Source organism: Crocodylus porosus, unplaced genomic scaffold (genome assembly GCF_001723895.1).
Source record: "Crocodylus porosus isolate Cpor-Errol unplaced genomic scaffold, CroPor_comp1, whole genome shotgun sequence".
Classification (NCBI taxonomy): Eukaryota; Metazoa; Chordata; order Crocodylia; family Crocodylidae; genus Crocodylus; species Crocodylus porosus.
The window spans coordinates 15,996,726-16,014,660 of NW_017728928.1; the positions used below are offsets into that span (position 1 = coordinate 15,996,726).

Sequence of the window (17,935 nt, forward strand, 5' to 3'; positions counted from 1 at the left end):
TTTAAGACTTTGCTTAAAAGCTATTCCAGTTCTTATAGTGGCCAGAACAAAATTAAGGTCTCCAAATAAAAATATAAATCAAAACCAGCGCAGGGGATTGCACTAGCTCTAGTTTTCAGCCTGTGGTCCACAGATCCCTAAGGGTTCCCTATGTCTGAGGGATCTAAGGGGGTCCACGAAAAACGACTATGATCAAAAGTATATGAATACCCACACTTACAATTTAAAGGAGTCTGTACCTCCATTCAAAATTTCCAAAGGGGTCTGGCACCTCTACTCAAAGCTTTTAGGCGTCTAGAAATGAAAAAAGGTTGAAAACCACCACTAGCTCGTTCAGATGCTGGTTGGGGGCGTTAAATGTTCAGTTACTGTAGAAAAACATAGTACAGTGTGTTTGTAAGGATGTTCTATGTATGTAAACCTGTGGACTCAAACTAAGATGACTAAGCACCAATCTGATAGGTGCTGGATAAATATCTCAGGCAGCATTCAATCTGCAGGCAGGATTCAATCTGTAGGCCAGGCCTTTAACCCTACCAATGTAACTGGCACTTTTCCAGCCTCAACCTTAATATAGATTTCTCACTGTTGTTAGTAGGCGATCAGCTGGGTACTAAGAGGAGTCTGTGGCCCAAACCTTAGAGGCTTGGTCCATTCCAAAGAATGAGTCTAAGGCCATTATGCTGAACTCTCCAATCAAGTCTCCCACATTTCAGATATTAGCATTTATCCCTCAATGTGGAGTGTGTAAGTCAGACATAGTAATGGAGGAAGAGAATGCCCAAAATTAAGAACCAAAGGATGGGAGGGGAGACATGCAAAAAATCTCTCAACTGTATCATTGTGAATTATGGCCCTGGGAGAATTGCGCAAATAATATTACCTTAATAAGACTGTCATTTCAAAATCAAATCCAAACACACGGAGTATAGTTTGTATCTCCCATGTGCCATCACCTGTTGAGGACAGAAAACAAAGCCCTAACTGCCAAGATTAAGCTGATGCTCTGAACGTAGTACAGTGCATCTGTAAGGATGTTCTACATATTTAAACCTGTGGACTCAAAGTGACTAAGTATTACATCCTGCCATTCTGCATCACCTCTGCGTCAAAGAGATAAGTATTTGAAGATGGACCTTTGGCTCATGACAAATACCTAGCTCTTTATATAGTGCTATTCATCAGTAGATCTCAGAGTACTTGACTACAGAGGACAGTGTCATCAGTACCTCCATTTTACAAGTGGGGGAACTGAGGCACAATGGTGCAAAGTGGTTTGTCCAGTGTCACCCCACAGAGCTGACATAGAATCCCATTCTCTCAATTGCTTGTCCTGTTCTCTACCCAGAAGCAATGCTATCCATGATAAAAAAAAAGGAGTAGATTTAAATAAAAGGTCACTTTCAGGTGTTACTATCACATTATGAATGTTTTATGGATTTGAGTATCCCTCTCTACCTCTGTGAAAAATATGCCTTAATCTAATTTAGGCTTTATTCCTAAACCGTCAAATCATTGCTGTTCATTAGTACATCTGATTTTCTAACCCTAAATGGTGAGAGGCAGGGTTGAGTCATGTGATATGCTGGCCAATTGATATGGGGCTTCTTCACAGGCACCTGGACTGGCAGACATTTGCTTAAATGTTTAGACTTGCAGTTCATCTTTTTCAGTTTATTAAACAAGGTGGATCACATTTCTTATAAACAGCAGCCACCTGGCTCCATTCCTTTTGATCTGACTGGTAACAGCAATTGTATTCCTATTACGATTTAATTCCCATTTGAAGTCAGCAGCAAGAACAAGACTCTCTCTCACCTGTGTATGCTAGACTCTTAAGGCTGGGAGTAAAAAGCACAGGTTAGAATCCTAACGCCCTCTGTCCATTGAGCTTAAAGCTAAATTTACATTTAAGAGTTTTGCTGGATTGAGGCTCAGACTTCCCAATGTCTTACCCAGTCAGCTCTTGGCCAGTCTAACAGCAGTTTGGCTTCTCCCAAAAGTCTTCCTGCCTCTATTCCCTAAAACTGGGGAGGGTGGGGCAAGGGAATTATAAAGCAGAAACACATGGGGGCGTCTGACTGCTAAAGAAATTGCTTGACAGTAGACCCACACACCAGAAACAATCTCATGCTTGGGCTAGCCTTATCCCTAGTATCCAGTTCAGATCTCCTGCTGAGCTAACAGCATATCAACGCCATCCTCTTCAATGAGGTAGTTATAGGTAACTTACATCCAGCAAATGATTTTAGTATTAATTAGAATTAAATGAAAGCTCCATTAACCTTGATATATCAAACTGCTAAATAAAGGTTTATGAAATAAAATGTACAGTACTAAGTAATTCAGGTCTTAACACTGTGCTGTCCAAAAAAAGTACAAGTTTTATTATGTTGAAGTTACTTTTGGCTCACCATATTATACTTTGTTTTCTCAGAAATATGACATCTTAACAAGCATAACTAAGAGTTCCAGCTCTAGCAAAACTCTGATCAGTGCAGAGGTAGACTGTCCAAAAATCCACTCTTATTTTTCAGAAGATACATTGACATTATATATTTATATGAATAAAACCATTCAAGAAACAAACTTTTAAAACCAGGATCACCAACACCACATATGCTGGAGTTAGTTTTGGTCACAAAGCACTGATGTACTTCACCATCCCAGCTATATTCAGATAGCATCAAAGGCTACAAAGATACTATCTCGCCTGCCAAAAGTCCTAAAATATGGAAAATTGACAGATCTAAGCTACTGCTTTATTTTTTACAGTTGGCATTTTTAAAAATGCATGTGGCAGGCTTTCCATGCAGTAACAGAGTTATTTTAAAAGTACTTAGGGTAACAGAACTTTAGGCCCACCTCTACTGTTTTACCTGGGTCAAATTAGGTCTCTCTTTCAACCAGCAGCTTGAGAACTTAGCAACAGCTTGGAACTGTTCTAAGGCAAGCACCAACACAGTTTATATATTATTTAAAAAAAAAAAAAAAAGCAATCATACTTCTTTGGCCAACCCAAGACGAGCTGTCCTGCAATATCAATTTAAGTATAATACTGGTCAATTTAGACACTTTCAAACTCAAACTTTGATTTCTATTAGTTCTAATGGTAAGTCTGACACTTCCATCCTACAGACCTTGGTATCACCCTAAATGTTAAGGTCCTGACTTACCTTTTTGATTTATTACAGTACGGTGCCTAAAATCAATTCAGTTACTTACTTTGTAAATTTAGCTATTGTAATTAGATATCTACATTACATTAAGTTTCAAGCAATAACATAATATGACTTACAGAAATACAGAGCCCTAACTTACTCATCTTAAGGCAGTTACCCTGCATCTAGAGTGGATATCTGCAATAACTGGAAGTTTACATGCATAGATATGAAAACAAGAAATGAGTTCAAACTAATTCATTAATAAATAACTACATAATTAGAATAAGGTGACAAAATTCATAAACAAGTATCTTCTGTGTCTGCAAATTACATGGAAAAGTAACAGATAACATCATATTTGCTTTCAACTGTACACAGCCATGTCTGAGCAAGTTCATACTGAAGCATCCAAGGAGAAAGCAGTTTATTGGATGCAAAAATTAAAGCAATTCAGCACTGATATGCCTTAACTCAGACTCCTACAATTGTAACTACAGCACAATTCCCAAGCATAAAAAAAACAGTTCCAACATCTTGAAGGTCTTCTTGGATGAAAAAATGCAACCGGCACCATTCCGAAATGTTTAGCTGGCTCGCTTTATTCGCTTCATTTTTACTATTAATACTCATCCTTGGGTTCATCTGCATCACTGTCCTCCATTTCACTGCTCTGCGAGAGGTCATGATGGCTGTCTATGCTGTTCAGTTCCAGAAAGCTAACAATGAGCTTGGCAACTGCTTCTGCATCACTGGAAAAAAATAAATGGTGTAAGAATTAATGGAGTCATGGTACTGATGAGACCGTGAAAGTGCCCAGTGTTGGTTAAGTACCTATCTGAACAGTTGGTCAGTCTATGGAATAAGGCTATAATTAACAGCACCTCCCCATAAGGGACATCAAGGTCCAATCTCCCAATGATGTGAATGAACCCTATTTAGATAGGGACAGGTCAATTCCCTTTAGCAGCTGCGAAGCCAGTGAATCTCTTTCTAATTTATATCACCAGCTTTAGTGATTCTTCAGGCATAACTTAGCTGATAACTGCACTAGTCACACAAGGTAGAAGAGAAGCAGATTCTCTCCTATAGCTGTACTAAAAGAAGTAGAATGAATGGGGATGATAGAAGTTCTAATTCTGAAACAAGACACAATGCTTATGAGCCCCATTCTTGTATAAGCACTTGACAGAGGCTGTTAAGATGTTCTGTTTAGTTTTCAAAACACTTCCTGTCATACTAGAACACCTGATAATAGTAAAATAGCTGCCACTGATATAGTGCAACTTCTCCCATTAAGTCCACACTACTCTTAAACAGTTTGGCTGAGGCCCTGAAATGTACTGTAAATTTCCACATCACCCTCAGCCTATCTGAAGATGCCGTTGCTCCTGAGAAGTAAAGCTGTTGAGTGATCTTTTCTTAAATATGCATTTCCTTCTGGAGACCTGTTATCTCTAAAAATAAAATCGTATAAACAGCCTGATTCTAGCCTGTCACTTCTCCTTGGAAAGCTAGTACGCTGAGCCTGCTGCTTTCTGCACTTATTGTCCCGACTGCCCACTTCTGCTCTTGGCTCTTATTTGCATATGGTTTCAACTGTAAGTCCCTGTTTCAAAGAGCTGTTTTAGTTACAGGTTTGTGCAGTAGAGTAAAATCCAATTAATTTAATCACTCAAAGGGGACTGGTACTGATGACTAATTATCCATGAGTGACTAATAATCAGTAATTAGCCATTTTCAACTTTGGGGGAGACATATTTTGCATGTCATTAAAAACACAACAAAAAATTTTTTCTGACATTTAACATGGAAAAGAAAAACACTACAAAAAATCCACGTGCAAACTATGGATGCTACCTTGCTATATGAGCAATGTAACATTATACAAATAGATACTTAATGTACAATTTCTTACTAGAAAAAAAATTGGCGTGCTGTCTACATGAGGGTTACATAAACAATTGATTACCTACGTCTTACTGAGCCAAAACAAACTGCAAAGCATCCAAATCTTTGCATACATTGACTGGCTTGACAGAGCAAAAGTCAGTACCTTTTAAGATAACTAATTACCAGGAGCAACTTTCACATTTAGTATGTGTACGCATTTTGAAATAACTAATTTAATGTTAACGTGATGAACAAGCCAAAGTGTTTCCAGTTCAATCACTGGACCTGGCAAGGACTCTGTGCACTAACTTATGAGAACAAAGTGAGGAGTTATCCCAGTGACTAAGTAAACAGATTGCATGGTATGTAGCACAAAGAGTTTCTAGTATAAAATAGCAACAATGATCTAGGGGCCAATTTTCCTCTGGACTGAATTACTATAAATCAAATACAGTATAAGGGGGCCTTAAATATGAAAATATTGTAAATCTAATTAGGCAGATACTGTCAGCTCAAGTGACTTAAAACATCAAAGGGTCTGAAAATAAGTGTAGAAAATGAGAAGGACAATTCCGCCAATGGCTAATAGCCAGCCTCCTATAAATCTGGCTGCTGACCCTGTGATGAACATCTCCTGCCCTTACGCACACTGTTAATCAAAAAGTATAATTTATACTGTACCTCCTACAGCCCAGCACTGCATTCTGGGTCAGTGGGTGTGAAAATCCAGTGACAAATCGTAGCACTACCAGGTAACCCTTCCCAAAATAACGCACAGTCTCTTCTTCCACGTTCACATCTCGAATCTCATTCAGCAGAGCCACCACTGTTTGCAAAAGTAAGGAAAAAGAAACTGACTATTGTAATAGCCATTCTCCACACTCTACTTCTCAATTATGCAACTAAGACTCTCAACAACCCCTTCCTACCTTTGATGGCTTCATACTTCTGCTCTCCTCCCATTCAGCTGGGTAAATTCTAACCTGCAGTCAGGATACCAAAGCAATGCAGTATGCACCAGCCGGCATAGTCTGTAGTAATTAACTTGGGCACCTGCCCAATTTATTGTTTCCCACTATTTTCCCTCTTTCTTTAATAGCTGTTTGAACTGTTTTCTGTAGAAAGTAGGTAAATTTAAGGAGATTGAGTAAATGAAAGATTTCAACATTCGGATCAGTCATTTTCAGAGCATCCGTTGATCTGCGTTATCACGCTAACTGATACTTGCTCCCTGTTTCTGGCAAAATACATGTTCTTAGAAGACATCTACCTAGTCTCCAGGACACAAAAAAAATGAAGTTCATACACTAACGCACACCTCCAGCACAGACACAGAATTGAAAGATGTTCTAAATGCTTTCAGGTTTCTAATTACTCCACAGTATTTCAATTTATCAGCAGGCAATTTGATTCAGCCCAGAAAAGAGTATGACTGTGAAAACCAAGGGCATCATGAGTTCAATTTCTAACTGACCTGTGATCTCATGCAATGTAGTTTATAGCTTTGGTTTCAGAATCATAAAAAGTTAGGGTCAGAAGGGACCTCAGGAGGTCATGTAGTTCAACCCCCTGTTCAAAGCAGGACCACCCCCAACTAGATCATCTCAGCCAAAGCTTTGTCTAGCTGGGTTTTGAAAACCTCCAAGGACGGAGCTTCTACCACATCTCTGGGTAACCTGTTCCAGTGTCTTACTACCCGCCTAGTGAGAAAATTCTTCCCAATATCTAACTTTAGACTTCCCTTGCTGCAGCTTGAAACAGTTGCTCCTTGTTGTGTCATCTGTCCTCGGTGAGAACAGTCTAGCTCCATCCTCTTTTGAACGCCACTTCAGATAGTTGAAAGCTGCAATTAAATCCCCGCCCTTAGTCTCCTCTTTGCTAGACTCAGCTCCCTCAGTCTTTCCTCACAAGTTATGTCCCACAGCCCCCTCACCATTTTTGTTGCCCTCTGCTGGACTCTCCAATTTGTCCACATCCTTTCTGCAGCAGGGGACTGAACTAAACACAGTACTCCCGATGTGGCCTCATCGGTACTGAATAGCGGGGAATAATCACTTCCCTCGACCTGCGAGCAACACACCTACCAATGCAGCCCAGTATGCTGTTAACCTTCTTGGCAACAGGGTACACTGCTAGTTCAGATTCAGCTTATTGTCACTGTAACCCAGGTCCTTTTCTGCAGAGCTGCTGCTTAGTCAGTCGGTTCCCAGCCTGCACCAGTGCATGGGATTGTTCCGTCCCAAGTGCAGGACTTTGCACTTGTCCTTGCTGAACCTCATGAAATTCCTTTTGGCCCAATCCTCCAATTTGTCTAGGTCACTCTGAATCCTAGCCCTACCTTCCAGCATATCTACTACTCCCTGCAGCTTGATTTCATCTGCAAACTTGCTGAGGGTTCACACTATGCCATCTTCCAGATCACTGATGAAGACATTGAAGAAAACCAACCCCAAGACTGATCCCTGGGGCACTCCACTTGATACAAGCTGTCAACTAGACATCAAGCCATTGTTTAATACTCTCTTGAGCCCAATGCTCCAGGCAATTTTGTATCCACCTTGCAGTACATTTATCCAGCCTACACTTCCTTAGCTTGCCTGCAAGAACGTTGTAGGAGACTGTATCAAAAGCCTTCCTAAAAATCAAGGTACACCACATCTCCCAGTCTCCCCACATCCAGAAGCAGTCATCTCATCATATAAGGCAACCAGGTTGGTCAGACATGACTTGCCCCTGGTGAATCCATGCTGACTGTTGCTGATCACTTTTTTCTCTGAGTGCTTAGAAATTGATTCCTTGAGGATCTGCTCCATGATTTTTCCAGGGACTGAGGTGAGGCCGACTGGTATGCAGTTCCCTGGATCCCCCTCCTTCCCTTTCTTAAACATGGGCACTATGTTGGCCCCTTTCCAATCACCTGGGACCTCTCCTGATTGCCATAAGTTTTCAAGGATGATGGCCAATGGCTCTGCAATCACATCAGCCAACTCCCTCAACACCCTTGCGTGTATCCCATCCAGCCCCATGGACTTGTACACATCCAGCTTTTCTAAATAGTCCCTAACCTGTTCTTTCACCACTGAGACCTGGCTCACCTCCCCAAACTGGGCTGCCCAGTGCAGTAGTCTGGAAGCTGACCTTGCCTGTGAAGACTGAGGCAAAAAAAGTATTGAGCACTTCAGCCTTTTCTACATCCCCATCACAAGGTTGCCTCCCCCATTCAGAAAGGGACCCGCACTTTCCCTGATCCTCTTCTTGCTACTGAAATACTTGTAGAAACCCTTCTGCCCTTAGCTGCATAGCTGGAGTGCCAGAAGAGTTAAAAGCAGAAAGCTCAAAACAAACCAGATGCAGCACCCCAGATGCTCCTTCCAGAAGCTGAACAAGCTGCTCCTTCAGTACACCTATGTCTGGGGAGAGGGGGATTACACCAGGACCCAAGTGGTGTGCCGCAGAGAGAGGACTGAGTCTACCTCAGTTTCTCATTTTAATTTCTGACACAATGTCATAGCAAACCAAGTTCCCATGTGACAGAATACCTGTAACTTCCAATATTTCCAGAGCATTCAGAACTCTTGGTAGAGGAAATATCTTTTATTAAACCAACTAAATAGGTCCAAAAAATGTCTTTACTTGCAAGCTTTTGGGCTCTCTCACCCTTCTTCAGGCAAAGGAGAATGCACAGGCTGTAATATGAAGTCTCATTTCTACTTGGGAGAAATGTCACAACCTGTGTATTTTCCTTTACCTGAAGAAAGGTGCATGAGGCCAAAAGCTTACAAGTAAAGAAAAAGTTTTAGAACTATTTAATTGATCTAATAAAAGATATCACTTCTACCAAGAGTACTGAATACTTTTGCCTGTAGACCAACACGGCTAAAACCAGTATCCCTGAAATATTTCCAGAGATGTTTTTTACAGGTACACAGATATATCGGTTCATATCTGACTGGCATCGATAAAAGGATAATGAGCAACTGGCTTTTTTTGGACGGTGTAGCTGCTAATGTCAATGATAAGTGCTGCATGCAGCCACATACATGTATGCGTCCAGGAACACAGCCCGGCAGCTTGGACAGCAGCATCCAGCTGGTAAGTCTGTGGGAGAGAAGGGGTGTTGGGGAGGGAAAAGGCATGGGGAGGCAGATCAAGGCCCCCAGATTTGATGAAGGTGGGCTGCCTGCTGCAGGCTCAGGGGCTGCATTGGACTCTTCCTGGCAGCAGGGCCAGGCCAGAGCTGTGCTCAGGGCAGACAGTGGCAGCACTGGGAGGGGCGGCTAGGGGGTGGGCTACAGCCACCCAAAAATTCCACATGGCCCCCCACCCCCACACCCCAAGTGCAGCCCCAACTCAGCGCCCCCCACCGGTAAGAAGCCAGCAGAGGCCCTGGCCCCAAGCCCACAGTGGGCAGCTCGCCCTCACCCCACACACATCTGGGGGGTACATGCCCCCCATGGCTCCTTCAGGGGTGCGCACAGAGGCAAGGCAGCCACCTCACTCCCCAGTCCCCCCACCACTGAATAAGGTACTTGTGGCTCTTTCCCATGCCTCACCCTGCCCCTGCCCTACACTCCCTCATTCACCATGAAGGCCTCAATCTGTGCCCCCTCCCCACGCCCCTTCCCTCCAGAGTCTTACTAGCCAGACACTGCTCTCCAAGCTGCCAGGCTGCATATTGGCCATCAGACTGCTATCAGCCAATATGGCTGGTTAATAATCAGCCATCAGTATTGGTCAAAAAAATCTTTTGAGTGCACCCTTAGATCTTTTTCAACCTTGTAACCAACCTGATCCTTATTCCCAAATGGACTGCACTAAGTTACTGAAGTTCCTGCTTTCCCTTAGGATTCCTGCCTATTCTAGAGTTCCAGAGAGCCTGGCAACTGCTCCATCTTAAATGTCAAGAGGCTTAAAAGATACGAATTTGGGTCTTGCCATCTTGCATTTCCAGAAGCAGCAGGTTTGGTTTGGACTGTGTTGTTGTAACTGACTTGTCCAGAAAATGTGAGAAGCAAAGGGGCTTCAGGGAGTTTGGGGGTATTATCTTTTATTGGAACAACTGAATATAGTTGGGACAAATGTTAAATGAGCTTTCAGGCTCAAAATGCCCTTCTCCAACCTATCCCAAGTATCCAGCTGTATTTTCGGAGCTGACTTGAACAGTAAACCACATCCATAAATATTAATGATGTACCATACTTTTGGTGTGTGCGCATGTAAGCACGCATTACAAATAAGGAAATTTAAAATGGAATGAACTCTAACCCTTCAGTTTTACTGCACCTTAAACCCAGGATTTCAAGTAACAGGTCTGTTACAGGAGTTAAATGATACTAAAACAAAGACACAGGGTTTAAGCAATTTCCCTGTGACTGCATAAACTAGGATTAAAATCCTCTACTGCGACTCCTAGATACACATCTTTCACCAGTCACATTTGCTGAACACACTATAAATTTCAGTACATTAAACCAGGAAAAAAGGTAAGCATGAATAATAAAATACCCAAGGACATACTAATACCAGTATTTAAGAAAAAAATCCAGGCATTCTGACCATATAGGTGAGGAAAGTTATAGCCATTTTCCATTCATTTGTATTTTAATAGTCAAAAAGATTTAAAATGTTGGTGGCATCTGCTGTCTGGAAAGCCACTGGAAATGAATGGATATGACTGACTTGAGTACAGTGCTTTAAAGGAGCATATGGAACAAATTCGTACATAATTCTTCTGTCCGGCACACGCGCTTGGTGACTACAGAAGCCTCTGCTTTCTTACCTTGTTCATGGCCTCCTTTGGAGAAGGTCAGTATTTTTTTGTAGAGGTTAAATGTTTTTAGAATGACTTTTCCCTTGCTCTTGTCAAATACCGCTTCCTGCAAAATTGAAAAACATCAACTAAACGATTCTCGTAAAAAAAACAGCTGACATCTACACCTTTAAAATTAAATTATGCTAATCTCAGCAATATAAACTTAATAAGTTTAATTATAATCACTTGCGTCTCACTGCTGAATTAAAAACCAAAATATTGCCCTTGGCTTCCCCTATAACACAGACTCTCTCTCAAATTCTTTCCAGAAGAGGATTTGAGGTGGTTTTAGTCCCACTTTTGCCTTATCCCTTACAGCTCTAAATTGTGCCTGGTGATAAACCAAAATACTACTCTGGAGAAACTGAAAAATCCTCGTTAGGCTTGCACGTGTGTATTCAACAATCCTAAAGCTTCGGTGTACATAAATTCTACCTACACCTTTTGTCAATGACAAATCACCAATCACTGCCAGGGCTAGTTTTACCTGTTACAACAAGGCTTACATTTGAAAAAAGATGCCCCAAGGATTTGATGGCTTGAAACAGTTAATGAAACATGAAGTTTTTTATGCCTGAGTTACTTATTCAAATAGGTCAAGTAACTGCAGCAAGAAAGTTTTCTGACTGGCAGCAAAATGAGTTGGTGTCCTTCATCTACTTCCTAGTGGGTAAATATCACATCACTAAAAAAAAATTTCACAAACACCATTCCCCTCAGAACGGGGAAGCAGTGAGAGGGAATCTGTCCTGGTTAATGATTCTTCCCTATCACTAGTAGCACTAGCCTATATGTATGGGAAGTATGCTTTAGTCACTGCATGCTCTACTCTTGCTCTCTCCCCTTTAGACAAAATTCAAATGCAAATCTTTCAACTTAATTGTAAAAGTAATCTACAGAGGAATTCATTTACTACAGATAGGCTTAACTGAGTCTCATCCCTAAACCTGAGCTTATCAGTAAAATAATTAGGAACGCAGGACAGGGCCTTCAGGCAATCATTTACCAACAAATCCCCCAAACCACTTTTTCACATCATCATATGCTACTCCCAGGCACAAAAATAGAAATATCAGAAAACACCCTACAACAGGGGTTTTCAGCCCTTTTCAAGGAGGGTACCACTTCGCGTATACTTCTGGAGAAGCATGGGGGGAGGCGAGGGAGGATGGCAGCAGCCAGACGCAGCGGGGGTGGGCTTGCATGCAGTGGTAGCACGGGGTGGTAGATAGTAGCCCCACCCAACACACCCTAGGATCCCACTGGCTTTTTTCACAAGTCCACCACACCTGCAAGCTTGTGGTCATCTTGCTAATCAACCAATGCACCCAGGTACCTTGTTGCTAAAATTTACTAAACAGGATCAATCCCACCAAGTTTCTCAATGACAGTATAACTTATTTGAACTGCACAATATAAAAAGCATCTGGCTGCTGAAACCAACGTTTGACAAATGCTTTAAGCAAGCATAAACACATTTCCTGTCTGAGTTCAGCAAGCGTCTTACCTCCCACTCCTCCAGATTCTGTACAGCCACAAAGAGACACCCAGCTATATAGAAGAGTTTCCATCCCAATGTGTCTAAACAATACAAAATGCATATGTTTTAGATACGCTGTTTGAGAACTAAATAGAGATTGTTATTTAGAAAAGAAGCCCATATCCACTCATGAGAAAAGCAAGAGAGAGAAAAAGAGAGTTTCCATCACAGGACATGTTTCTCTTTGACCCTGACACACAGTATTTCTAATGTTTTCCATGACCAAAAAGGGTTTTTTTAAGCCGTTATCCATATTGGGATGAGAATTATTCAGGATTATAAACACACTTATAGTTACATGACTTGCAGCAGAATTTTATTATGGGCGTTTACTTTTTTTTCATGAAAACTGAGATAGCCAAGCATATCCAAATGGCTCTTAAGATAGACCCTCAAATATTTGTACTGCAGAGAACAGGGGTGAAGGACTAGGAAATTAGTTCACCAAAACAAGCACTACTTGTTGACTGATTCCTTTTATTATCATCATCTCTTAGCAAACAAATATTTAAATGTGACATGCTGGAAACATTTACACAGTGTAGCCTGCCTAAAGTGCCTGCCCAAAGTAGTCACTAAAATAAGTGTCCAATCAATCTTCTATTGAAGGTGAAAAAGAAATTATTTGCAGTATGTCTGACAGATTTCATGGCAGCCTCTTAAAGAAGGTCAGCTAATACAGACAGTGTTCAGACAGGTTTTTCCAGGACAAAATCCCGTGAAATCTACTAATTACATGGTAATGTAACTTTTCAACTCTGAAGCCCCAAAGAATGCAACAAACAGCTTATAGGATGGTTTGTGGATATTTTCTGCAGGAGGTAAGACAGAAAAATACTTGTTATTTCTTGCAAGCTGATCCAATCTAAAAGAAAAATTGGTTTTCAGGAGGTAATTTCATAAACCCTAAGGATTAGCAATTGCTGACAAGGATGATTTAGCAGAATCACAAAAAGAAGAATACCTACATCAAGGCAGCAAAATCTGTTCAGTTCAGTGGCAGACTGTTAATTACCACTTTCCCAGGAAAGTTGCAAGAATCAACTAATTAATGTTTGTAAACAGGCACTTTATCAGTCAAAGCCCAGGCATGTAAGAAAAAAAAAAATCAGGCAGAAGCTACAGGGGGAGGAGTAGGAGTCATCACCAAGAAAGAACAAACATATATTCCACAAAGGGACTGGATATTACCTGCACTATAGTAAGCAGCAGCCAGACCTATGGAAGATATTCCTGGGGGGGGAAAAAAAAAAGAAAGAGAAAGACAAAAAACATGATTCAAAACAAGCAAAACTCTATATATAAACTAAAAGATTCCTAGTTAAAACATGGACATCCTGAAGTTATTCATTATTTCTCACAAAAGGAGAATCAGGTATCCTTAGTTGAATGCGTCTGGAAGGACTAATAGAAAACTGTGCCTCCACTACTATGTTAACCTGCATCAGAAGATAGCCAAGTGTTTTCACATGCTCCAAAAGTATTTCCTGCCCTGGAGTGAAGGAGCTACATCATGAAAGAATTTGACAAGAAATTATTTTACATTATAGAAAAGCACCATTGAGTAGGAAGTAGAACTGGAAACCAAAATCTTCATTCTGCCATGAGTTCTCTGTGCGGCCTTGGACAAAACTGATTGTGCCTTCAATTCTATTTCCTGACATATAACAAAGAAAGGGAAAACATGCCTACCTTTCAACACTTGCTATAATACTTCATTCCAAATATCTACACAGTGCCCTTAAGACATGATATGTTCTAACCATGCCAAAGGGGAAATCTTAGATTCTAGAAATACCTGGGAGTTTTGCCACCGACTTAAATGGGACCAGGATTTCACCCCAGGTTTCTATAGACAATCAGCTGCGCATTTGTTCTTTTTGTGCCATCTCATACCCGAGGCCATCACACTTTTGCAGGACTTCAAGCACACTCGGTAGCACAGCTAAAGGGTGGTCAATGTTGGGGTAGATGTCCCTCCACAAACAAAATTACTTGAAAAATATATGGGTCTGTTTGTTAGGAGTTCTATTCAGAGAACTCTGTGTAATTCCCTTTCTTTAAAACCTCCGTTTAAACGGATCAAATCATGTCCATGCAATTCCACAAGTAGCTTAAAAATACAGGAAAATGCAGCTCCAACATATTTATTCATAATTATTCTTCTCATGTTCAAGAAAGAATCATCAGTGTCTTACCAACAAAGAGAGACCACGATCTAATTCCAGGTGACCTCTTCAGATGAAGGATGGAACTTGTACGGTTTTCAACCAGCATATACATCTTAATGAGAAATTCCCCACAGCCTATTAACACTCATGAAACCTAGCTGGATGGAGAGAAGGAATACAAACTTACAAACTGTTACTTGACCCCTCATCTTTCCCCTTGTGCCCAATATTTGCTGTGACCTTCCATCATGTCCTTAGGGACAGCAAAGCTCTTCAGGATAGGGCTGTGGTCTCTTATTTGCATGGAGAGCATCATGAACATTCACAACACTGTACAAACAAACAGTAATCACCATGGAGATAAGAGATTTAAATTCTGTAAGAAATGCCTGGCTCCTGCAGTACAGTTCACTTCATTGCTAGCATAAGCAATATCCTTTGCAGTTTCCAAAACAGTTTCTGAGAAACAGATCCTGGAAATAAACTCTCATTGCCTCAAGTAGAAATTGCAAACTTAGATAAAAAGCAATGGAAAGAGCAATAGGTCTTGTAAACATCATTTCTTCTGCTGCCAGAAAAAGGCCACAAGAATGAACGAGACCAGCAACTGAAGGCATGACTACACAGTAAGTTACCATATAGGAAACTGGGTTTCGCAGTTCAGACCCTCATTCCAGAGCCGGAAGCACTGCAGAGGCTGCAGGCATGGCCCAAAAACAAGGGAGTATTTTGCATGGTACCGAAGTTACCCCCTCCCCCTGCAAATGCAAAATAGGTGCAGAGTGGTTCCAGAGACAGCTACATGCAGCCCTCTTCAACCACAGCATGTGCTGAAGGGGAAATAACAATTAAAGGGTGAGAAAAGAAGCACCGATTTTTAACATTAAGAATGGAACAAAGCTGTGCAGCATTTTCAGAGGCACCCCCATGAAGAAATCATCCGGTCTTTCAGCAGTGGTGACCTCCAACACACAGACATAATTTTACCCTTGATGATCTCAATACAAGTACAATAACAGATATATACCAGGAAGACAGCAGCATGCATCTAAGGCACGGGGTGGCAACCCCTGACACACATGCCAAAGCATGGTAGGTTAGGTCATTTTGCTCAGCACACCACAGATGGACCCGGGTCTGGGCAGCTGCCGCCAGCCACAAAACCTGGGCTGATCACAGCAGGTGGCTGTAATCCCTGCTACAAGCAGCCTGGGCCCCACGGCTGGCAGCAGCTGCCCAGAACCAGGGCTGGCTATAGCCTGGAGGCTGCAAACAGCTGTGCCAGGCTCCAGAACCCCTGCTGGGGCTCCGCAGCAGAGTCTCCATTCACATCTCCAGGTAGATGGCCAGCAAGGGGCGGGAGGCTTTGCAACCCTAGCCCCCTCCTTCCCATCAGCCCCTCCCATGCCATCTGCCCAGAGGCTCCAGGTGCTCCAAGAGCCCAGTGCAGCTGTCTGCAGCCTACCTACCACCTGCTGCAGCTGCCCAGAGCCCAGGCCAGCTATGGCAAATAGTAGGAGGATGCAAACGGCTGGCAGGCTCTGCTGCCCTTGGCTAGGTTCTGTTGCAGCAGCATGACAGGGGAAGGGCTGGGGTTGCGCTGCCTTGGCCCCTTCCCCACCCAGCACCCCAAGGCATGTGTGCAGTCATTACCACCATGGAGCCAGTACCAGGGCTCCAGAGCCCAGTGCAGCTGTTTGTAGCCTCCCAGCTGCCAGCCATAGCCAGCCCAGGCTCTGGGCAGCTGCAGCAAAAAGCTGCACCAAGCTCTGGAGCACTGGCACCAGCTCCAGCTCGGTGCCAACAGCAAATGACTGCACACACAACTCAGGGCACAGGGCAGGGAAGGGACCAAGGCAGCGCAAGTCCAGCCCTTCCCATGTCTAGACACACATACGCAGCTGCCGCCAGCAACAAGGCTCAGGCCTTTACAGCTCCCCTGACACATCAAGTCGAGGCATGGGGCAGGGCTGGGGTATTTTTGGCACTCCAGCCAAAGACACTGCCGACCCCTGATCTAAAGGCAGGATTGATCTGGCCAGCATGGAGAGCAACATTCCTTCTACTGGGGAACTGGTAGGGACAGTCTTCATTACAGCGAAGACACAACCATCCCCTGCAGAAGGGGAAAATAGGATGACAACCTTATCCAATCCTGTGTATGTCGCAACACCTGCAACAAGCCCACAAGAGCCTCCAGTGTTAAAGCAGCTGCAAACAAACCAAGCAATTTGTGAACCAGACACTCCTATTTCAAATAGCCTGAAGGACATCCTGCTTTCCTGCCTTTCCCAAAAGAAGAGGCTACCAGAAGGCATAGCATTGTGCTGGTTTAGTGGAAGTAATGTGGCCCAGCAGTTAGCACAGGAAGCTATCCAACTCCTACATCCCTTTTCTAACTGCACTCAGTCACTGTTAAGAGTGGGGGCTCGAGGTTTGGATGCCCCCGAGTTTTGCTTGCCCTTAGCCTTAAGGCCCCCAGAGCAAACAAAGGAGGAGACTCCCATTTCCGTAAACTGGGCTTAACGCTGCTGCACCTTGGCCGGTCCTGAACCACGCCAGAAGAGCAGTTATCCCAAGGTGCAGCTCAGGAAAACTGCCTTCTTGGACACAAATGTATGGCATTTCCCCCACCAAGTTAAAAAGCCACTACTCTTGATCTGAGACTTCAAGAGGTCGAGAAGCTAGTGGGGCAGAAACCCACAGGATTCAGAGACTGCCACTTCGGGGTGAAAAGAACGGTTTCTCCTCAGACACAGCTGCACACTCCTGAAGCGAGGCATGCTCGCACGGCAGTTAGCACAAGGCAGACCACAATCAGAGCCTGCATTACATCACAGCAGTAATAAAAGCCCACGTGGGCCCTCTGCACTTCACCCTCCTGCCATTTCCATGCCCCGCTCTGCAAGGCCTCACGTCCGGCTAGACCAGTGCTCTCCAGCCTGTTTTCATGTCCGGGCCCCCAATTTAACCATTTCGAAGGGGGGCGAGGGCCCCTGGGAGCCCTCACCCGGGTATTCACGTGCTGTTGATTGCCCGCGGGCCCCTCAGACACAGCCCAGCGCCCAGATCTGAAAACCACCACGTAAAGGCTGCCCGAGTCCCCTGGGGCCCGCCCCAGCGAGCAGCAGCGGGAAGGAGGCAGGCGGCCACGGAGCGAGTGCGAGATGCACCAGCCCCCTCCCCCTGCACCTGCACCTGCACCTGCACCTGCACCTGCTTGCAGCTCCTGGACCCCGGCCGCGGGCGGCCCCCGAGACCCCCTCGCCCAGCCCCAGCCCGCGGTACCTCCAGGCGCTGCCTCACGCGCAGCCACACGGGGCGCAGCTAGCGCACTTCCGGACTCCGCACCATAGAG

At 43.5% G+C, this 17,935-nt stretch overlaps 1 protein-coding gene across 1 annotated transcript; it reads right to left on the reverse strand.

Moving 5' to 3' along the window:
- Positions 1-2,361: 2,361 nt before the first annotated feature.
- On the reverse strand, positions 2,362-17,935 carry CUNH17orf62 (chromosome unknown C17orf62 homolog). Its single transcript, XM_019542701.1, has 7 exons — positions 17,866-17,935; positions 14,605-14,735; positions 13,598-13,639; positions 12,374-12,447; positions 10,834-10,930; positions 5,736-5,880; positions 2,362-3,913 (listed from the first exon to the last, which is right to left on the reverse strand). The coding sequence occupies exons 2-7, from the start codon at positions 14,687-14,689 to the stop codon at positions 3,784-3,786; spliced, it is 573 nt and encodes a 190-aa protein (XP_019398246.1). The 5' UTR covers positions 14,690-14,735; positions 17,866-17,935; the 3' UTR covers positions 2,362-3,783.